The 21,459-nt window shown below is 39.4% G+C and overlaps 1 protein-coding gene across 2 annotated transcripts in view; it reads right to left on the bottom strand.

The window, feature by feature from the left end:
- The window catches only part of LOC136144257 (ATP-binding cassette sub-family C member 4-like), a 243,740-nt gene that overhangs the window by 95,405 nt on the left and 126,876 nt on the right, over positions 1 to 21,459 (bottom strand). The window contains exons 15-19 of one of the 2 annotated variants that reach the window (XM_065902003.1): positions 20,991 to 21,200; positions 19,632 to 19,772; positions 18,801 to 18,838; positions 18,316 to 18,410; positions 16,309 to 16,455 (exon numbers count right to left, since the gene is read on the bottom strand). In XM_065902003.1, the coding sequence (XP_065758075.1) occupies positions 16,309 to 16,455; positions 18,316 to 18,410; positions 18,801 to 18,838; positions 19,632 to 19,772; positions 20,991 to 21,200 (631 nt within the window). The remainder of the gene's footprint in view (positions 1 to 16,308; positions 16,456 to 18,315; positions 18,411 to 18,800; positions 18,839 to 19,631; positions 19,773 to 20,990; positions 21,201 to 21,459) is intronic. The other variant, XM_065902004.1, reaches the window with a different exon arrangement.

Genomic DNA, 21,459 nt, shown 5'->3' with positions numbered 1-21,459 from the left:
CGTCTGCGCCACGCCTCTCCCCACGTCCCCCGCCCCAGAAAAGAGCGAGGGTGGCACGGACCACCACAACGCCCCGGCCCGCCGGCGGGCGGCCGAAGCAGCAAACCCTTGTGTCGAGCGCTGACTTTCAATAGATCGCAGCGAGGGAGCTGCTCTGCTACGTCCGAAACCCCGACCCAGAAGCAGGTCGTCTATGAATGGTTTAGCACCAGGTTCCCCACGAACGTGCGGTGCATGACGGACGAGGGGGCGGCCGCCTTTCCGGCCGCGCCCCGTGTCCCAGGAGGAAGGGCTCTCCGCACCGGACCCCGCCGGTCAGGACGCGCGGCGAGGGCTCGCGCCGCGCCCCGCCCCATTTTTGGGTGTTAGTTCTGTAAGGTCTTGTAGGTCTTCATAGAACTGTTCAACTACAGCTTCTTCAGCATTACTGGTCAGGACATAGACTTGGATTACTGTGTTATTGAATGGTTTGCCTTGGAATGTTCAAATGTTCATAGACAGATGACTGGATAAAGAAGATTCAATACATACATACAGTGGAATATTCCCCAATCACAAAGAACAATAAAATAATACCATTTGCAGCAACATAGATGAACCTAGAGATAATCATACTAAGTGAAGTAAGTCATACAGAGAAAGATGAACATTGTATGGCACCACTTATATGTGGGATATAAATTATGACACAAATGAACTTAATTACAAGACAGAAATAGACAAACACAGGAAACAAATTTATAGTTCCTAAAAGGGAAAGGAAAGGAAGGGATAAATTGGGAATCTGCCATTAACAGATACAGAGTACTGTATATAAAACAGGCAAATGGCAAGGACCTACTGTATATAGCACAGGAATCTACAGTCAATAACTTCTAATAACCTATAATGGAAAAGAATTTTAAAAAGATACATGCACGTACATATTTTATATATGTATATATAACTGAATCCCTCCACTATACATCTGATACATTGTAAATCAACTATGTAAACGTTGTGTGTCAGTCAGTCAGTCCTGTCCAACTTTTTGTGACCCCATGGATTGTAACCTGCCAGGCTCCTCTGTCCATGGGATTCTCCAGGCAAGAATACTAGTGTGAATAGCCATTCCCTTCTCCAGGGGATCTTCTCAGCCCTGGGGTCAAACCTGGGTCTTCTGCATTGCAGGCAAATTCTTTACCATCTGAGCAACCAGGAAAGGCCAATTAAAAAAACAGAAAGAGAACAGCATGGAGATTCCTTAAAAAACTGGAAATAGAACTGCCATACGACCCAGCAATCCCACCCCTGGGCATGCACACCAAGAAACCAGATCTGAAGAGACACGTGCACCCCAATGTTCATCGCAACACTGTTTATAATAGCCAGGACATGGAAGCAACGTAGATGCTCATCAGCAGACGAATAGATAAGAAAGCTGTGGTACATATGCACTATGGAATATTACTCAGCCATTAAAAAGAATACATTTGAATCAGTTCTAATGAGATAGATGAAACTGGAGCCCATTATACAGAGTGAAGTAAACCAGAAAGATAAACACCAATACGGTATACTAACGCATACATATGGATTTAAAAAGATGGTGACGATAACCCTATATGCAAAACAGAAAAAGAGACACAGATGTACAGAACAGACTTTGGGACTCTTTGGGAGAAGGCGAGGGTGGGATGTTCTGAGAGAATAGCATTGAAACAAGTATACTATCAAGGGTGAAACAGATCACCAGCCCAGGTTGGATGCATGAGACAAGTGCTCGGGCCTGGTGCACTGGGAAGACCCAGAGGGATCAGGTAGAAAGGGAGGTGGGAGGGGGGATCGGGATGGGGAACACAGGTAAATCCATGGCTGATTCATGTCAATGTATGGCAAAAACCACTACAATATTGTAAAGTAATTAGCCTCCAACTAATAAAAAAAATAAAATTGAAAAAATGAAAATAAAAAATAAAAAACAGAAAGAAAGAAAAGAAATGACAAAATCCTTTGAAGTTGACCCACAACTATCCAAGTCCAACTTCTCAAACTTGCTTTCTAAAATTAGTTGGGAAATGATAGATTTTTGTAAAGTTAAAATTTCAAATTACTAAATACCCTTTAAACAACAAAATGTATTTTAATCATTTTGGCAGAATCTTTTGCATACAGACTACAGACTTTTGTCATCTTAAACAAAAGGTACAAGAGCATAAATATATCCTTCCTTGACAACCTGGATTGAATATTTTGAGCTGTTTTAACTGTTTTTAAACACAGCAATGTCCTTTGAAGCTACTTGAGGTTACTTAAAGATACAATCCTATTTCCTGCACCACTACATTTTTAATATTTTTATAACACTGGGCTTTCACCTGAAACATTTTGCTATTGCCCAGCATCTGCTTCCACCCTCCATTTTTACTTTTAGTGCTGAGGACTGAAGAGACCCTGCAGCCATATTAGACCTAAAATAAGACTCCACAAGCTCTCACCAAAGACATAAGCAGTTTTTGTGTTTAAAGGCATAGATTTTGCTGACACTTTGTTTGATGAGGGACTGTTTTAGCATGCTTCTAGATTCCACATGGAGCCTGGGTCTATTCTCAGAACATATCATAGTATAATCTATTTAGTAGTTTAACAACTTTTCAAGTTTATTAGTTTTGAGTTCATATCTACATTATACACCCTTTGTAAGCATGGACCACATTTCACAAACAATCTATAACAAAGTGCAACCTGCCCAGGATGCAGAGTGCTCAAATGGGATTTACCAATAAAGCATCATGAACCTACTGGCTTTCCAGCTTTCTTTTTTATGGGAAACCTTCTATGTAGAAGGACTACTATACAAAACTGTAAAATAAATCTATCAAATGAGTATTTAAAAAGTGGTTCTCACTGACGAGACTGAAAGACCTGAAATCCCCTCAATGACAATCTCGCTACATGTCAGTCAAGGGGACACAGTTAGAAAGATTAATTCTGATCACTGTGGAGTCTACCAAGGCTCTTGTCTTTGATTTGTAAACATGTGGGTGAAATACCAGGCTATAGAGGGCCCCTATGGATCCAAGTGAAGTTAGGTTACTAACTTGAGTTAGCCCAATACTCATAAGAATAATGCTTCCCAAACTAATCTGTACATGAGTATCCCAGGGATCTGGTTAAGATGTATATTCTTAAGAGCACTGGATGAGGTCTGAGATTCTGGTTTCTAACAACTTCGGGTGATGCTGATGCTGCTGGTCCAGGGACCACACTTTGAGTAACAAGGGAGAAACTGAACATTTCTGAAAATGTCCCCTTATCACCTAAACTCGCTCCCCAGAGCTAAAGGATCCCTGCTTTGATTTACCTCTGTGCTTATTTCAAAAGCTCCTGCCATTTGACAGACATGTTTTGCAGCTGTGTTTTAAGAGATATGCAGTGGTCAACTCTCATAAACAGGCTCTGACTTGACTACTGGAATGTGCCTGCTCAGATAAGACCTAGAGGTATATGAAATTGACCTTTGCTTCATTACCATGCTAAGATCCCCACCCAAGGAGGTACTTGTACTCTGCAAAGCACAGTCAGTGAAGTGAAGTTGCTCAGTCATGTCCGACTCTTTGCAATCCCATGGACTGTAGCCTACCAGGTTCCTCCATCCATTGAAGTTTCCAGGCAAGAGTACTGGAGTGGGTTGCCATTTCCTTCTCCAACAGTTCCTGCCAAATGCAAAGGAGCATGGAAGTCTGCACATGCCCCAGCTTCTCCTACTGTTCCTGGAAATCTTTACCCTTTCTTAGAGCCCCAGACATGCCTGCCTCCTACACCTTAAAGTTCCTTTACTCTCCTCCTCTTTAGGAGAAGGTGTTGGTAGAACACAAGCTCCCCCTTCTCCATTCCCTGATCAATGAATAAAGTTTCTGCTCTGCTACACAGAACCCAGGTTCATAAGTGTCATTTGCAACTCCAGGCAAAGGACCCACTGAAGGGTCACTGACCTGCTGGGGATCAGTTACACCATCTGTCTCAAGAACATTTAAATTAAACTTGTCCTACCTACATGTATAATTACTGCCCTTTTAAAGTCCCTTCTTTGCTTCCAGAAGTTAATGACCACTTGTCTTTTTATTCACACAAATTAAATTAGAATATGGACATTATTAGAGCAGGGGTTTTGTCTGTTTTATTCATTGCTGTTACCCAGTGCCTGGACCAATGCCTCACGTAAAGAAGGCAGATGAGCATATTCTGAACAAATCAATAAAACAAGCCCTTCCATAAATTTGTTTCCAAATTTCTGTCTCTATTGATATTTCATGATATTTCTATTGACATTTGTTTGTTTGCTATTGTTTTCCAACCTGGGAAAATTCATGTTGCAACACTAAGAATCTGGTTTTTCATACTGTCACCAGCAAAGCCCATTAACAATTCCCAGGAACTAAAACTAGAATATGGGTCATAAAATAAAGTCTAACCTTTTTTTCCCCTTTGCACTTAGTGAAGTGCACTTTACTTGTTTACAGGGTACCTTGTGAGAGGTCTCACATCTGGCCTTTCAGACCAGAGTCCCTGGTCTGAAATGGTTGCACTAACACTTGGATCTGGAGTTGTGAATAGCATAGCTGGGCCCAGCCTACAAAAACTACTCTAAAAAAGTACTCTACCCCACTGACAAAAAACCTATAAAGCAGTCCCCACCCACCCACCACACAACTTTTAGGGAAGAACATGAATTCTTGAGTGCAAGCACTCACCTCTCCATTCTTTAATCAAAGGATAAAATTTTCCTTCGTTTCTGAACAGTACTTGGGCTCCTTCTATTGGTTCAACTGACACCAAACAGAAGGACTTTTGTTGGGACCCCACTTGGGAGAGTCGCTAACAATATTTGTCACTTTCTCTAAGTTGTTGAAGCAATGTATTTGTCTGTGCTCCTTCCAAGGGCATTGGAAGTTGCTAGTTGAAGACCAAGTTGGGGTTCAATAATTTACAGAAGTTGGCGTGATGGGAAGGAAAGCATTTCAAAAAGTGTGGAAACACAGCATCTCAAAGAGGGGTAAGAGGGACAAGGGTACAATAGTACCCTGGTTCTGGGTGGGTGGATAGAGAAATAGGCAAGGAATGGGTGTAAAGCATGTGCAGCTCATAGGAGGATGATGGGGATGGATATAAGGATGGATGGAGCAGATAGGAAAGGAAATGCAAGGTACAGAATATAATGTTCTCGGTAACGAGAAATGGAGAAAACGCTCTGGTCTGCCTGTGACATAGGCATATATAATTCCTCTAAACCTAGGAACTCTTCCCAGAATTGAAAGGTAAACCATGTAAGAAATGGCCTTTCATTTAAATAGCAGTCTTCAAAAGGTTCATCCTAACCCAAACTATTTTTTACGGCACTAAATTTGGCACTCAAGCCTGAGAGGGTGAGTTTAACCCTGTGCTAAGGAAGAAGCCTGAAAAGGCCCTTTCTTCTCTGTCACAACATATATGAAATAAACATACCTACAGGTACTGGTTTACTCTACCTGCCTACTTACACATCATAGAAAGACAGAACTAGGGTCTGGGAATGAGTCCCAGACATGTCTGCTATTAGCTCCAGTGGCAACAGTTTGATGGGGGAAGAAGGAGGGGAAGTGACAGGAGGACTAACCTAATTGCAGTGGTCCCACTGGTGGGGGTGGCACATAGGCATCTAACATTGTAGGACTATAGTTCCCATAGAAAAACTGATGAGGACAATAAGAAGAAAATTAGGAAAGGAGGCAGAGCAGAGTATGGATCTGATGTCCACAAGCTCCAGAAACAGAAGGGACTGCAGCAGATTCCCCATTACTTGGTTGCTATTAAAGATGAAATGATACAATGGAAGTGATGGTATTGTAATACATTTAAATTGTCAAATAAATATACAACATTGCTTTGAAATGACAAGACATAGGGAAACAGAACAAATTTATCATACTTAGGCTGACTAAAAAGCCTCTTGATGAAAGTGAAAGAGGAAGAATGAGAAAGTTGGCTTAAAGCTCAACAGTCAGAAAACTAAGAACATGGCATCTGGTTCCATCACTTCATGGCAAATAGATGGGGAGACAGTGGAAACAGTGTCAGACTTTATTTTTGGGAGCTCCAATATCACTGCAGATAGTGATTGCAGCCATGAAATTAAAAGATGCTTACTCCTTGGAAGGAAAGTTATGACCAACCTAGATAGCGTATTAAAAAGCAGAGACATTACTTTACCAACAAAGGTCTGTCTAGTCAAGGCTATGGTTTGTCCAGTGGTCATGTATGGATGTGAAAGTTGGACTGTGAAGAAAACTGAGCGCCAAAGAATTGATGCTTTTGAACTGTGGTGTTGGAGAAGACTCTTGAGAGTCCCTTGGACTGCAAGGAGATCCAACCAGTCCATCCTAAAGGAGATCAGTCCTGGGTGTTCATTGCAAGGACTGATGCTGAAGCTGAAACTCCAATACTTTGGCCACCTCATGCAAAGAGTTGACTCACTGGAAAAGACCCTGATGCTGGGAGGGATTGGGGGCAGGAGGAGAAGGGGATGACAGAGGATGAGATGGCTGAATGGCATCACCGACTCCATGGACATGAGTTTGAGTAAACTGCGGGAGTTGGTGATGGATAGGGAGGCCTGGCATGCCATGATTCATGGGGTCGCAAAGAGTTGGACAAGACTGAGCGACTGAACTGAAGTGAGGCTGATATTCAATACGATAGAGAACTACATTATGACTACCAACAGACGAAATCTCTGTCATGCAGCAGATCTCTGAAACATTAGACGGTGTATCATAAAAATCCTCTGAAGTCCTTACAATCTATTTTTGGTCTTCTTTCTCATCAAATTATTTCCAAGAGAGTTCTGCAGGATGATAAAATCACTGAATTTCAGAGTTGAAGGTCATTCAGGCATAACTGAGGTTGAATGCCAAGACTCAGGACAAGGTAGGTGCTCCCTGCCTAACTAACACAGCTACCTGGCAGGCAGTTATCAACCAAATATGCGCTCTTTGTCTTCACTAAGGTCTCTCCACCCAAAACTATACAATTCTTCAACTACCTCAGTACCATTATACCCAGTCAGAAGGTCAAGGCATTTAAATGGTTAGCTTATTAATGCTGATGAGGCAGTATTTAGAGTAGAGTTGTATTTGCTCTGTTGCTCTTATACCTTTAACTGGTTTAAAAAATAAAATTTATGTTTTATAAGAGTTATAAACCATGATTCAGATTTTCTTTCCAGGCTGCTTTAACCATATTTTGTGCAAATGGAATTTTGAAGTATCAGAAAGTCCATCTGATAGAAATGCAGAAGGACTGTCTGTAATTAACTAAAGTGAACAAACCATGAAATTTATAAAAACATCCCATGAATAAAATTTGAAGGCTTGATGATCTAAAACTGCCTTGTGAAAGTGAAAGTGTTAGTCACTCAGTTGTGTCTGACTCTTGCAATGATATGGACTATGACCCACCAGAGAATTCTCTGTACATGGAATTCTCCAGGCAAGAATACCAGAGTGGGTAGCATTCCCTTCTCCAGTGGATCTTCCTGACCCAGGGATTGAACTTGGGTCTCCTGTATTACAGGAAGATTCTTTACCATCTGAGCCACCAGGGTAGTTAAGTGTTAGTCGCTCAGTCGTGTCCGACTCTGCATCCCCATGGACTGTACTGTCTGGATTACACAGGTGCCATCTTTCATGACTCTGGCTATTTCTGTCAACAACTATTTATTTAACCTTGACGTCAAGGAAGAACAATTTTCTAGTTACACTGATTACTCATCATATTGAAATTGGCATTTATTTTCCTTCCACTTACAAGACTATATTAAGACTAATATTTATAAGTTGGCACCAATAAGAAATTCTTCTATCTACAGCTTCCATTACTCATTGGTGGAACTCATTAAGCCACATATGACTTAAATGAAATATAGACCATAGAACAAAAGAGAAATAGAGAATATCTATATTAGCAAGAGATACAATTTGAAGGTGTTATTGCCATTTTATTCTCCAAAAGGCAAGACTGATAAATTTATAGTTCCCCCAAAGAAAATAGATTTTATAAGCCTAAGTTGGTCTGATAACAAAAGGAAAAAAAAGTAAAAGAATTCTAAAATATGACTATGTACAAGAAAGGAAAGGAAAACCACCTTTTCCTTCTTAATCTATTTCTAAATATTTAAATGTAATAAAAAACAATTAATTCTATGTGAGAAAATATATTTAAGTACTAGTCCACATACACTGCAATACCTGTTCAAATATCTTTGTGTAGGATGGAAAGAAATGACTGCATTATTTTTCTTATGATACCTTCAAGATTCTCTTCTTTTTGGTTACATGCTTCAATCAAACGGAGTGAAGAATAAGATTACTCACTGAATCAAAAGAACACTTCCAGAAACATCCACTTAAAAGTTCAGAAAGAAGTCATTAACTAATTGTTCACTTAAAAATCCCCAAATCAGGGACTTAGACTGAAAATCACCCAGGGCAAATGCTCTGTTTTCTACTGAATTATTAACAACACACTGCTATATAACAATGCCTTCTCTCAATGGCAGGTTTGGAGGCAGGATTTTCCCATCATGAGGAGCATGACTGTGTTTGGAATAACATATAGATAAAATTTTTAAACACATAACAAGTCTAAAATAGACTTTCCAGGTGTTCAAGAAGTTGAAACATTTCCCCATTTCCCCATGGGACTGTTAATCCATAAGCTGTGTCCATGTCTTTGAGACCCCATAGACTGTGACTCTATACATGGACAACACCAGATGGTCAATACTGAAATCAGAATGACTATATACTTTGCAGCCAGCTCTTTTGTGCAGGAGAAACTCTATATAGTCAGCAAGACCAGGAACTGATTATGGCTCACATCATGAGCTCCTTATTGCAAAATTCAGACTTAAATTGAAGAAAAGTAGGGAAAACCACTAGATCACTCAGTTATGACCTGAATCAAATCCTTTATGATTATACAGTGGAAACCACAAATAGATTCAAGGATTAGATCTGATAGAAAGAGTGCATGAAAAACTATGGACAGAGGTTCATAACATTGTACAGGAGGTCGTGATTAAAACCATCCCCAAGAAAAAGAAACACAACAAGGCAAAATGGTTGTCTAAGGAGGCCTGACAAATAGCCGAGAAAAGAAGAGAAGCCAAAAGCAAAAGGAGATAAGAAAAGACACATGCATCTGAATGCAGAATTCCAAAGAATAGCAAGAAGAGATAAAAAAGTGTTATGAAGTGAACAGTGCAAAGAAACAGAGGAAAACAATAGAAAGGGAAAGATTAGGGATCACTTCAAGAAAATTAGAGATACCAGGGGAACATTTCATGCAAAGATGGGCACAATAAATGACCGAAATGGTAGGGACCTAACAGAAGCAGAAGATATTAAGAAGAGGTTGCAAGAATACACAGAACTATGGGGGGAAAGTCTTAATGATCCAGATAAGCACGATGGTGTGATCACTCACCTGGAGCCAGATATCCTGGAATGTGAAGTCACATGGGCCTTAGGAAACATTACTATGAACAAAACTGGTGGATGTGATGGAATTCCAGCTGAGCTTTTGAGAGAGTCATTTCCTAGGCAGGTTGATAAGAAGTCTAGGGGTCCCCAAGGAGAGAGAGGTCTGGGATATTCAAGGAGGAAGAAAGGACAAACTTTTTTACTTTTTTTCTCTACATTTCTTAGGATTATATAACAAAAATGTATCCTGCCTGAGGACAGTCTTTGGATTAAACCCTCTGGCTAATTCTGTTATCTTAAAACATAAATTATGGGAGTAGGTCTGGTCTTTACAAGGATGTATCCTGCCTGAGGACAATCTTTGGATTAAACCTTCTGGCCAACTCTGTTATCTTAAAATGTAAATTATGGGAGTGGGTCTGGTGAGGTCTTTGCAACCTCCAGACATTCTTTGGATTCATTGGAGAGTATATAACTCCATTGCTAACACTAGCAAAGGGGGTACTCTTTTGCCCGCTTCTGATGCCTATGTCAGAAGCTTTCTCTATCTCCTTTATACTTTAATAAAACTTTATTACACAAAAGCTCTGAGCGATCCAGCCTCGTCTCTGGCCCCGGATTGAATTCATCTCCTCCGGAGGCCAAGAATCCCGCGTCTCATCGTTCAGTAACAACCTTTCACTTTTTCAAATCCTAAAAGATGATGCTGTGAAGGTGCTGCACTCAACATGTCAGCAAATTTGGAAAACTCAGCAGTGACTACAGGACTGGAAAAGGTCAGGTTTCATTCCAGTCTCAAAGAAGGGCAATGCCAAAGAATGTTCAAATTACTGCACAACTGCATTCATTTCACATGCTAGCAATGTAATGCTCAAAATCCTTCATGCTACACTTCAATAGTACATGAACCAGGAAATTTCAGATGTACAAGCTATATTTAGAAAAGGCAGAGGAACCAGAGATCAAATGACCAACATCCAGTGGATCATAGAAAAAGCAAAAGAATTCCAGAAAAACATCTATTTCTGCTTCATTGACTATGCCAAAGCCTTTGATTGTGTGGATCACAACGAACTGTGGAAAATTCTTCAAGAGACGGGAATACCAGACCATCTTACCTGCCTCCTGAGAAACCTGTACGGAGGTCAAGAAGCAACAGTTAGAACTGGACACAGAACAAGGGACTGGTTCCAAATTGGGAAAGGAGTGCCTGAAGAGTGTATATCATCACCCTGCTTATTTAACTATATTCAGAGTACATTATGTGAAATGCAAGGCTGGATGAAGCACAAGATGGAGTCAAGATTGCAGGGAGAAATATAAATAACCTCAGATATGTAGATAACACCACCCTTATGGCAGAAAACGAAAAAGAACTAAAGAGCCTCTTGATAAAGGTGAAAGAGGAAAGTTAAAAAAATTAAAACTTTTTCACTTAAACTCAAGACTTAAAACTCAACATTCCAAAAACAAAGATCATAGCACCTGGTCCCATCACTTTACGGCAAATAGAGGGGAGACAATGGAAACAGTGACACACTTTATTTTCTTGGGCTCCAAAATCACCATGGGCAGTGACTGCAGTCATGAAATTAAAAGACGCTTGCTCCTTGGAAGAAAAGCTATGATGTACCTAGACAGTGTGTTAAAAAGAAGAGACATAACTTTGACAACAAAGGTCTGCCTAGCCAAAGCTATGGTTTTTCCAGTAGTCATGTATAGATATGAGTGTTGGGGGCATAAAGAAGGCTGAGCACTGAAGAACTGGTGCTTTTCAACTGTGGTGTTGGAGAAGACTCTCGAGAGTCCCTTGGACTGCAAGAAGATCAAACCAGTCCATCCCAAAGGAAATCAGTCCTGAATATTCATTGGAACAACTGATGCTGAAGCTGAAACTCCAAAGTTTTGGCCACCTGATACGAAGAACTGACTCATTGGAAAAGACCATGATGCTGGGAAAGAATGAAGGCAGGAGAAGGGGACGAGAGAGGATGAGATGGTTGGATGGCATCGCCAACTCAATGGACATGTGTTTGAGTAAGCTCCAGGAGTTGGTGATGGACAGGAAGCATGGCGTGCTGTGGTCCATAGGGCCACAAAGAGTCAGGCACGAGTGACTGAACAGCAACAACAGTACTGTCTTCCATAATGGCTGTATCAGTTTACATTCGCACCAACAGTGTAACAGGGTTCCCTTTTCTCCACACCTTCTCTAGCATTTATCGTTTGTGGACTTTTGGATGATGGTCATTCTGACCGACTTGAGATAACACCTCATTTTGGTTTTGATTTGCATTTCTCTAATAATGACCAAGGATGAGCTTCTTCCCATATGTTTATTAGCCATTTATGTATCTTCTTTGGAGAAATGTCTGTTTAGGTCTTCAGTCCACTTTTTGATTAGGTTGTTTGCTTTTTTGGTATTGAGATATATGAGCTGCTTGTATAGTTTGGAGATTAATTCTTGGTCAGTTGTTCTAGCTCAATGGATTTAAGCATATCCTTGCTAGCATATGAAATGAGTGCAACAGTACCATAGTTTGAACATTCTTTAACATTGCCCTTCTTTGGGATTGGAATGAAAACTAACCCCATGGGATACAATCTATTAAAATGCAGTAGCAAAAAAAGAAAGGAAAGGAAAATACTTTCAGAACACAGAACTTGATTTTATAATAGCTTTACACTCAACAACCTCTTAATAAATTTCCACTCAAAGTGTACTTGGAAGATTGTCATCTTTTTTCCTATATATTAGACTTTCGCGTGAGGGAGAAATTTCTGAAGATTAATCCTGGTTACCAAGAATGAAAAAAAACATTCAACAGATCACAGTTAGTTTCATGACATTATTTATGAAGGAAATATCATTGCTTATGTTCAGCCTACTGTCAAAATATTTGTAACAGGCTTCTAAAAGGCCCAGAAAGAAGTGTGTGTAGAGATGACCAAGGGCAACAATGAAAGTGCTGGCTTCCCTCTTCATTCCCTAACACACTTTCTGAGATGAGCTTTAGCACCCAGACAGTCCCTGGTGGCTCAAGAAAGCATTTCAGTATCATCAAGAGTCTGGATACTGAGCCGAGTTTGCTGTAAGCTTAGAGACGATTTTTTTTTTAATCAGTTTTATTTCCTAAATTCCTCTCACATTCCCACTGGTGTGATTTCATTTTGAAAACATTCCATCTTTAAGTTCCAGGACAGTTTTTAGAAATTTTTTGAAAATAAGGCAACAACTTACATAACTGACTGTGAAAAAGAAATACACCACAGGGCTATGCTTTTAAGTGTCTGTGTTGTGTGTACATGTGAATTGAGATCTCCAATCTACAGCTGTATTAAATTTTGGATCTGTATCTTTTCTATACTGAATCACAGAATATTGACAAGACATTAAAAAAAAAAAAAAAGAATCAATCCATTGTCTGCAATTATTTCAGTTTCCAAATACCTTGAAGACAGGGACTTTTTCTCTAGTGCTTGGGTCCACAAATAACAACTAACAGATGACCAATAGAGTGAAAAGGTCCCCCACTTCTTACATGTTAAAACCTGAGGTCAAGAGAAGAAAAGTGACTGGCACAGCTCTTCCAAAGCTGTTTCAGTAGAACTGGGACGTCACAGCATCTTCACCTACATCCCAACTCTCTGTCCAATAATAGTTTTTAAATGTCTACTGATGTTTTAAAATGGATGAATTCCTCCTCTTTACTTCATAAAGGCCTAAGTTTGTGAGGTAACACTATTATCAGATATCAAATATTTAACCCACATAACTTCTTTAAAGCATAAAAAACCCCCAGGGAAATGTATTAGTTGTTTAACAGTTTCAGTTCTTGATTGATAGACAACAGAACTTGGAAGCTTGAATAGCCTGGATCTAAGAACTGTAACTTCCAAAGAACCACTATATGTGGTTTGCTCTTCATGCCATCACATATAAGAAAGAAAGTCCACCACAAATAATTTATTACAAATTCTACCTTTAAAAATAAACTATAAAAAGGAGTTTAATTTAATCTATCACTAAAAGAGCAAATAATTAATTTTTGGCCCCTAAACCTTTTCGGCAAACTAGGCCTGTCTTTGCAGTACTTATTTGGGCTTCTATTTTCTTGAAGGAATGAAGTCCTGCTGAGAGATACAAGGAGAGGGAGGCAAGATAAACACAAGTGTGCCGGTTGCTCTAAGATGAGCAACCTCAAAGATTTAAACTTGGTCCCAAATCCTAGAAAAATAAATGAATCAGCATGTGGAGAAGCCTACAGGTCTTGAACATGAAGAGCCTGGTTAACTGTGGCCATGAGCACTCAGAAGCTGTGATGAAAGAAATCCAGCCCCACTTAAAGCTCCAAACTTTATGACTGTAGTTTTTGCATTAACTGACAAAGTGGAACAACTTCACAGCCATAATAGCATAGACTCCTCCAATCATTTTCTCTCTACAGTTTCATAGTAAGACGACATCTGTGTGGGCCTTTGCAGGTTATTATCCGGTGTTTTATCTAGTGCCTGAACTAAACAAGTGCTGAATAAATCTGCCCAGGATACTACCCTAAACAGTCTTATTTAATTCTCACAAAAGTCTTATGAAACAAGGAGGGCAGCCATTATTCCCATCTCACAGAAGATGAAGTTCCCAGACACCATGTCGTCATCATCACTAAGGTTCATTAGGCACTGACCATGTGCTAAGCCCTCTGAATGTATTAACCTGTTTAATTTCCATGGTATTGTGCTATGGTAGATATGAACAGCATCTCTATTTTACAGGTAAGAAAACTAAGACACAGAGAAATTAACACATAAGTATTAGCATAACTACAATCAGCTATCACAATTAGGAACTAGCACCAGGACTGAACCTAGGAAGGTGGCTCCAGAGTCCATACTTATGTCATGACAATATCATGCCTTGGTATTTGACTGCCCAAGTAGTATCCACTTGCTTTGGGCTTGGTCACATGACTAGTTGATGGCCAGTCCAAGACTACCTCCATCCTCCCTCCAGCCCACCTCCCTACCTCAGTAGGTCCTGTCAATCATCACCTGCAAAAACAAAGCTGCCCTGGGCCTCAGCACAAGTCTAATTAACTGGACAGAGTGAGCATGTCCAATTAACTGATGAACTCACTTTTCATAGAAACCCAAGTCAGGAGCATACCTCCCAAAGACAGGTGAAAGGCCTCAAGGTGGAGGCATCAACCACTAGTAAACCTCTGCTGCTGCTGCTGCTGGAAGTCACTTCAGTCGTGTCCGACTCTGTGTGACCCCATAGATAGCAGCCCACCAGGCTCCCCCATCCCTGGGATTCTCCAGGCAAGAATACTGGAGTGGGTTGCCATTTCCTTCTCCAACGCATGAAAGAGAAAAATGAAAGTGAAGTCGCTCAGTCATGTTCAACTCTTAGCGACCCCATGGACTGCAGCCTCCTAGGGACCCCAGGCTCCTAGGGACACTCATATTCAAAACTTACTATTGAAGATTCACCTGTTAGGTAACACAAAGCCTCTTATATGTGATTGGAAGTCATTACCCTACTAGGAAAACCTCATAGTTGGAGAACATGCCAGAGCTGTGTGATTCCAGGAATGAAAGGGCAATGAAAGAAAGAAACATACAGCCTGTGTCCCATAGAGAGATTACTTGTAAGAAGGTTCTTCATATGGGACAACCTAACTTAATGCTATTTAAGAGTCCATGTTTCAGCAACTAGTCAAGGACATTTAAATATGTTTTCATCAAATGTAGGGTGTTTCCCTCTTACACTGTTGGTGGGAATGCTAACTAGTACAGCCACTGTGGAGAACAGTGTAGCAACTCCTTAAAAAACTGGAAACAGAATTGCCATATGACCCAACAATTCCACTGCTGGGCATACACACTGAGGAAACCAGAACTGAAAGAGACACATGCACCCCAATGTTCTTTACAGCACTGTTTACAATACCTAGGACATGAAAGCAACCTAGATGTTCACTGACAGACAAATGGAAAGGAAGTTATGATACATATACACAACGGAATATTACTCAGCTCTAAAAAAAATGCATTTTAGTCCATTCAAATGAGGTGGATGAAACTGGAGTCTACTATACAGAGTGAAGTAAGTCAGAAAGAGATACACCAATACAGAATATTAACACATATATATGGAATTTAGAAAGATGGTAATGACAATCCTATATGCAAGGCAGCAAAAGAGACACAGAGCCTGTAAAGAACAGGCTCTTGGACTATGTGGGAGAAGGCAAGGGTGGGATGATCTGAAAAAATAGAATTGAAACATGTATACTACCATATGTAAAATAGATGACCAGTGCAAGTTCAATGAATGAAGCAGGGCACTCAAAGCCGGTACTCTGGGACAATCCTGAGGGACGGGGTGGAGAGGGATGTGGGAGGGGGGTTCAGGATGAAGGGACAATTGTGCACCCATGGCTGATTCATGTTGATGTATGGCAAGACCACCATAATATTGTAAATTAATTATCCTCTATTTAAAATAAATACATTTTCAAAACAAATATATGGTATTTCATAAGCCACACAACAAATTGATTCCTAAATCATTCTGCTAAGTGAACATTCATTTATCTTCCCCCACATACATAAATGAAAAGCTTATATATGCCTATATTCAAATTTTCTCTAGTAAGAGAAAAATATCAGTGAAGATTTTGTAGAAAATGAATCAACACACACAGGGATTTCTTCCAAGCATCTCTTCCATTTTCAAATACCAGAACATGGCAAAGCACTAAATGTGTTAAGATATATTTACTGAGAAACTTGGTGTCTGACTTACCCGCTGGATTTCTATCAAAGAACAATACCGGAGCTCTCAAAATGGACTTCAGCATTTTGTTGTGCAAAGTTTGTGAAGAATTAACAAGGATGTACAATGCCAACAGAGATCTTGTGACACCAAAAAGGAGACTAGTTACAGTTAAACCTGAAATAAAGAAATGTCACTCATAACATAAAATCTCTGCCTTTTCTTCAACGATACTGAAGAACAGCAGGCAGTTTATAAAGATATTATGTATTTTCCACTATAAAAAGAATTACATATAAAGTTTTATATATAGAATGTGAAATAAATAAGTTTAGATACATATATAGAATGGATTCTGTAAGAATTTAATGCATTCACAAGATACATTTATTAAAAAGAATATGAAAATCAGTATTTTACTTTCACTAAACAGAAACCATGTGTGAAGAAAAAATGAGGTGTAAACTACAATTTCATTCTAGGCTTTCCAAACTCAATTTGCAAGTTCTAATAAAAACTCAGGAGAAAAATTAATTATAAAAAGTAATTAATCGTTCTTTCTCCATGTTTCAAATCTCACTATTTACAAAATTTTCGATAATGTCAAATTGTGGTATGCTTTGGTACTAGCATGTGAATTAACAGGAAACAGGAGAAATTATTTCATTTCATTGTACAAAATATCCAGTGTCTTTAAAAAATAGGAAAATACCATACTAAGTTACAAGTAGAAAATGTCTTAAATAGTTGAATTGCAAGAAAATACAAATTATATCTTAACACAAGATAACTAACCTAAAAGAGCATCTAATCTCACTGTTTTACAGAAATAAAAAGCATTTGTAAATGCACCTAATTATTTAAATTTGTCTTATTAATAACATAAATGAGTATTTATTATGCATATAAAAATTAAAATAGCCCTCCAAATATCTCTTGAACTCATGATACTAAGGAAACTGGAAATAGTTTCTGTTATAAATATTCCATCAAGTATTTTTTCTCCTTCAGCTTTTCACATCACTGTTATTCCAATTCTGGAAGCTGTTCGAATTCTTGAATTCCATCAACAGGCATTTGCCTTAGCCCAGTATCCTAAATGAATATACAACAGGATCTTTTCCTTCTTTCTTTAAGCCCCCACAGTCTACCAATTCAGAAGGTAAACAACTAACAGATTTAGGTTCCTTAACAAGTGATCAATGAAAGAAATACCAAATTTCAATGAGTGGGTTCTTACAAAGATATAATTCACTCTATCTTTGCAGAAAGTTAGTATGTGTGTTTCTTGTGCAAATATTTTAAAATTTTAGATGAGGATTTCCTTTTGAAAGTATGAAATGCTATACATATTCTAGGCACTCTTGTGAAAACAGAGCCATGTTAATTAATATTAGTCTGTCAAGCCAGATGTTAAATTAATCACAAAATTGGAGGTGCAAGAACATTGTGATCTCAAGGTAAGAAAGAGAAGGAATCCTAATTAATTCCCAGACACTGGATTTCTCCCTACTTAGCTTCTCTCTTAAGTAACTGGTGAAGCCCAAGAGATGAGCAGTGTGGCAAAGGGGAGTTTGCATACCTACAAGGAAACAGTGCTTTTGCTTGGGGGCCCTTGCTGGCAGAGGAAATCATCTAAGTTCAATAAAAGACAGGGTTTATTCAGACAGAACTGGAAAAATTCAATCCACAGGGTGGGGATCCATTTCTAATCCCCTTGTCCATCCATATAATAAGATTTAGATAAAGCAACCCATTAGAATAGACAGTAACATTTGTTTCCAGTGGCTGATTTTCTGAATGTTCAGTTCTAGTTTAACTTCCAAAATCCAGTACACAGCAAATTAAGAGTCTTCATTCACCCTCTTCTAGTACATTTTTAAAATAATTATTCCAATTAATTCATAGAGTAAATGCGATTCAGACTCTTATTTGTTGAGGTATTTCTGAATTTCTCCTAGAAGCCCTAGTTGCTCACGTGGGCTCCTTGTAAGCACCTCAGATTCTAGTATAATAGACCAGATGATTCGGCTTTACCTGAAAAAATTCCTAAGTACCAGTTCAGATCAAGCATCTCTGTTATATTTCCTTTTTCATATGCCATGATATTCAGAGTACTCTCTTCATTTGCCCTATGGAACAGAGAAGAAAAAAATATTATGCTATAGATAGAATATACATATATACCAGAAAAAAATTAATCTTGATTTAGGAGATGAATTTAACGCTAGAAAATGGCTCCCAGCTCTAAAGGCCCTATGTCTCTCTACCTTATAGAGATACCATTTGAATCACGACTTTCAGTTCTCAGAACTGTCTGTGAGGAAGCTTCTGAGAGTGAGACATGGGGAGAGACCATGGGAGAGTCACAGTCCAGCAGGAACTGTGATTTTTCTTCAGGGAAACTACATGAGTGTCAGAAGAGGAGGCTGAACAAACCCCACCCCTCCCCCTGACTCTGTGGGAAAGTGAGGCTTCGTGTAGACTTTACAGCAATTTGGGTCAGAGCAGGAATCACTCACCAGTTTAAAAGCCACCAGTCCTGCAGGGTGTAGGCGACCTGGAGCAGGAAACACAGTCACTCAGACACAGACGTCACTGAGCCCTGCCCCCCGCTCACCGGGATGGGGGAGGGGAAGGCTCCAGGACCCGAAGGCGGTCCTTCCGGCTGAGGTCTGCGCCAAGCCCCTCACCCCATGACCACAGGTAAGGGGAGGGCATGTTATAATTTAATATCTCTAAAAGGCATTCTTTTTTCTTTTTTTTCTAGAATCTGTCACAAACACAACACCAATAAGCCTCACTTATTTTGCTACCCAAAGATAGCCTATTTGAATGCAAATCCAAGTATATGCAAAAAAAAAAAAAAAAGCAGTAGTGTAAATGTTCGGGGTTTTGAAGGAAGACTCTTGACAGGTACTGTGATAGTTTTCTGTGTCACCTTGGCCGTTCCAGTCTCTGGTCATTCAATCAAACACTCCTCTAGATATTAATGTGAAGGTATTTTTTGTGGATTGTGGTTCATGTCTATAATTAGTCAACTTAAGTAAAAATAACCATCAACGATGTGGTGGGCCCCAGTCAGTCAGTCAAGGCTGTAAGAGTACAACCTGAAGCTTCCTGAAGGAGGAGGAAATTCTGCTTTAAGACTGCAGCTCCTGCCTGAGGTTCCAGCCTGCAGGCCTGCTCTTCTGCTTTCAGATTCACCCAGGTAGATCCCACAGCTTCATGAGCCAGTTTTTAAAAAATAAATCTCTTCATAAACATAATAATAATTAAATAAATAGATACAGTATAAATAGTATGTGAATATCAAGCTAAGGGCACACACCAAAACAAATTTCCTTACTTACCTGAGCTGCTATGGTTACTAGAACAAGGAAAATGATGACAGACCAGGGAGCACCAGCTCTGAAGTAATTCTTGTAGGTCTTAAAACCAACTTTTCCTTCTAAACGTCTCTCCTCAGATAGTGTATCCTCTATATTCTCAGTCTTGGAGGGGAAAATGGCAGTGAAAGACAAAATTTTAAATAATAAACTACAAAACTACACAAGTTCAACAATGCCCTAAATTGCAATTCTGTGGCGAAAACACACCTCACATGCTGGTAGGAGTGCATGATGGTCCATCTCCTATGGAGAGGGTATGGAAATATCTAGCCAAACCATATATGCATTTACTCTTGGACCCAGCCATACTACTTCTAGTAATCTATTAGAAATAAGGAAATATCATTTGCGCAAGGTTATTCATGGTTGCACAAGGTTGTTGCATGGCTTTGCTTAAAGTAGCAGTGCTCTGTGATGATCTAGATGTTTGGGACAGGGGTGTAGGTGGGAAAGGGAGTCCAAGAAGCAGGGGATATATGTATACATATAGTGGATTCAGTTCATTGCACATAAAACAACACAACATTGTAAAGCAGTTATACTCCAATTAAAAAATAAATTATATGACTAAAGAATAAAAATAGGATATTATGACTTTCAGCACACACAAAACATATCCAATTCAAATATGAATGCAGAAGTTTGTTCCAAAATAACACACAAAATGTAGTTAATGTATCCCTCTAGATGTGTCACTCAATGATGAAAACATAAAACATAGCTGGTCCTCAAAGTACTACTCAAATACAGTAAGCTGAGTTCACGCAACGAGTTGGAGTAAGGTGAGTCTGGATAGCAGGAGGACAGCATATGATCTGAATCAATGTGGTTCCTGAATTTCAGTGATTTCTGAGTGTGCAATGTGAGGGACTAATCAGTGTCTGCTGTGTGTCAGGTCCTTTGCACACATTATCTCTGGTCTATCACAAACCTTCTGACACTAAGGCAAAATACAGCAATCAATCATCTGCAGTGCCAGAAAATTCCAATATGTAGGAAAAATAGCTGATTTAATGTGGTCACAGAAGGATTTGATAGGAGAGGGTCTTCACAGTAAGCCTCTGGATATAAAAGGGGAGCTGGGAGCCATTATAAACATACACCCAGGAATTCATAGCAGTGTACCCACTACTGATCTTGATAAAATTCATCATTCTATACCCAAAGGAGAACCCTGATCAGAGAGCAATTTAATTCTACCAATTCCATGGAATAAGGTCCTGGAAACTTCTTAACTTAGAGACAAAGATGTCATGAGAGGAGAAGACTGAACTGCCATCAAAAGCAGACAGACAGAATGTTGCAGAATGAGAAACTCACATCTTGGTCTTTTGCAGCTGCCTCTTTCAACAAGGGTGTGGAAGACTGTGGAGACTGAATTGAAGACTCGGAGGAGGTCTGAGTTCTCATAGTGGGAGATTCAGGAACTGGAGATGGTTCAGTCTCCTCATTCTCCTTCTTTAAAAGGGAAGCAAAATCTACCCCGGATTTCAGTAACTCAGCATAAGTCCCTTTTTGCACCATTTCACCCTAAAATAAAAATTTTAAACTTGAGAGGAATGTACTTGCATTAGATAATACTAATCTAATTTAAATACTAATCAAGAAAAGTTAACTGGTATTAAACTGTAACTTTTGTAAGAAAATATTTCTTAGCTCTGGAATTACGATTCACAAATCTACTTCAGCTAGACACAGTACAAGCCTTCTGTTCTCTGCCAAACCGAATATTGTGTAAGGTGCTGGCAGGTATGAAAGAAATGGGTGTTCAAGTGTTAAAAATAGAGGC

Source organism: Muntiacus reevesi, chromosome 11, assembly GCF_963930625.1.
Source record: "Muntiacus reevesi chromosome 11, mMunRee1.1, whole genome shotgun sequence".
In the NCBI taxonomy this organism is placed as follows: domain Eukaryota; kingdom Metazoa; phylum Chordata; class Mammalia; order Artiodactyla; family Cervidae; genus Muntiacus; species Muntiacus reevesi.
Note: the sequence above shows the minus strand (reverse complement) of the source record. Positions and strands in the feature narration are given on the sequence as shown.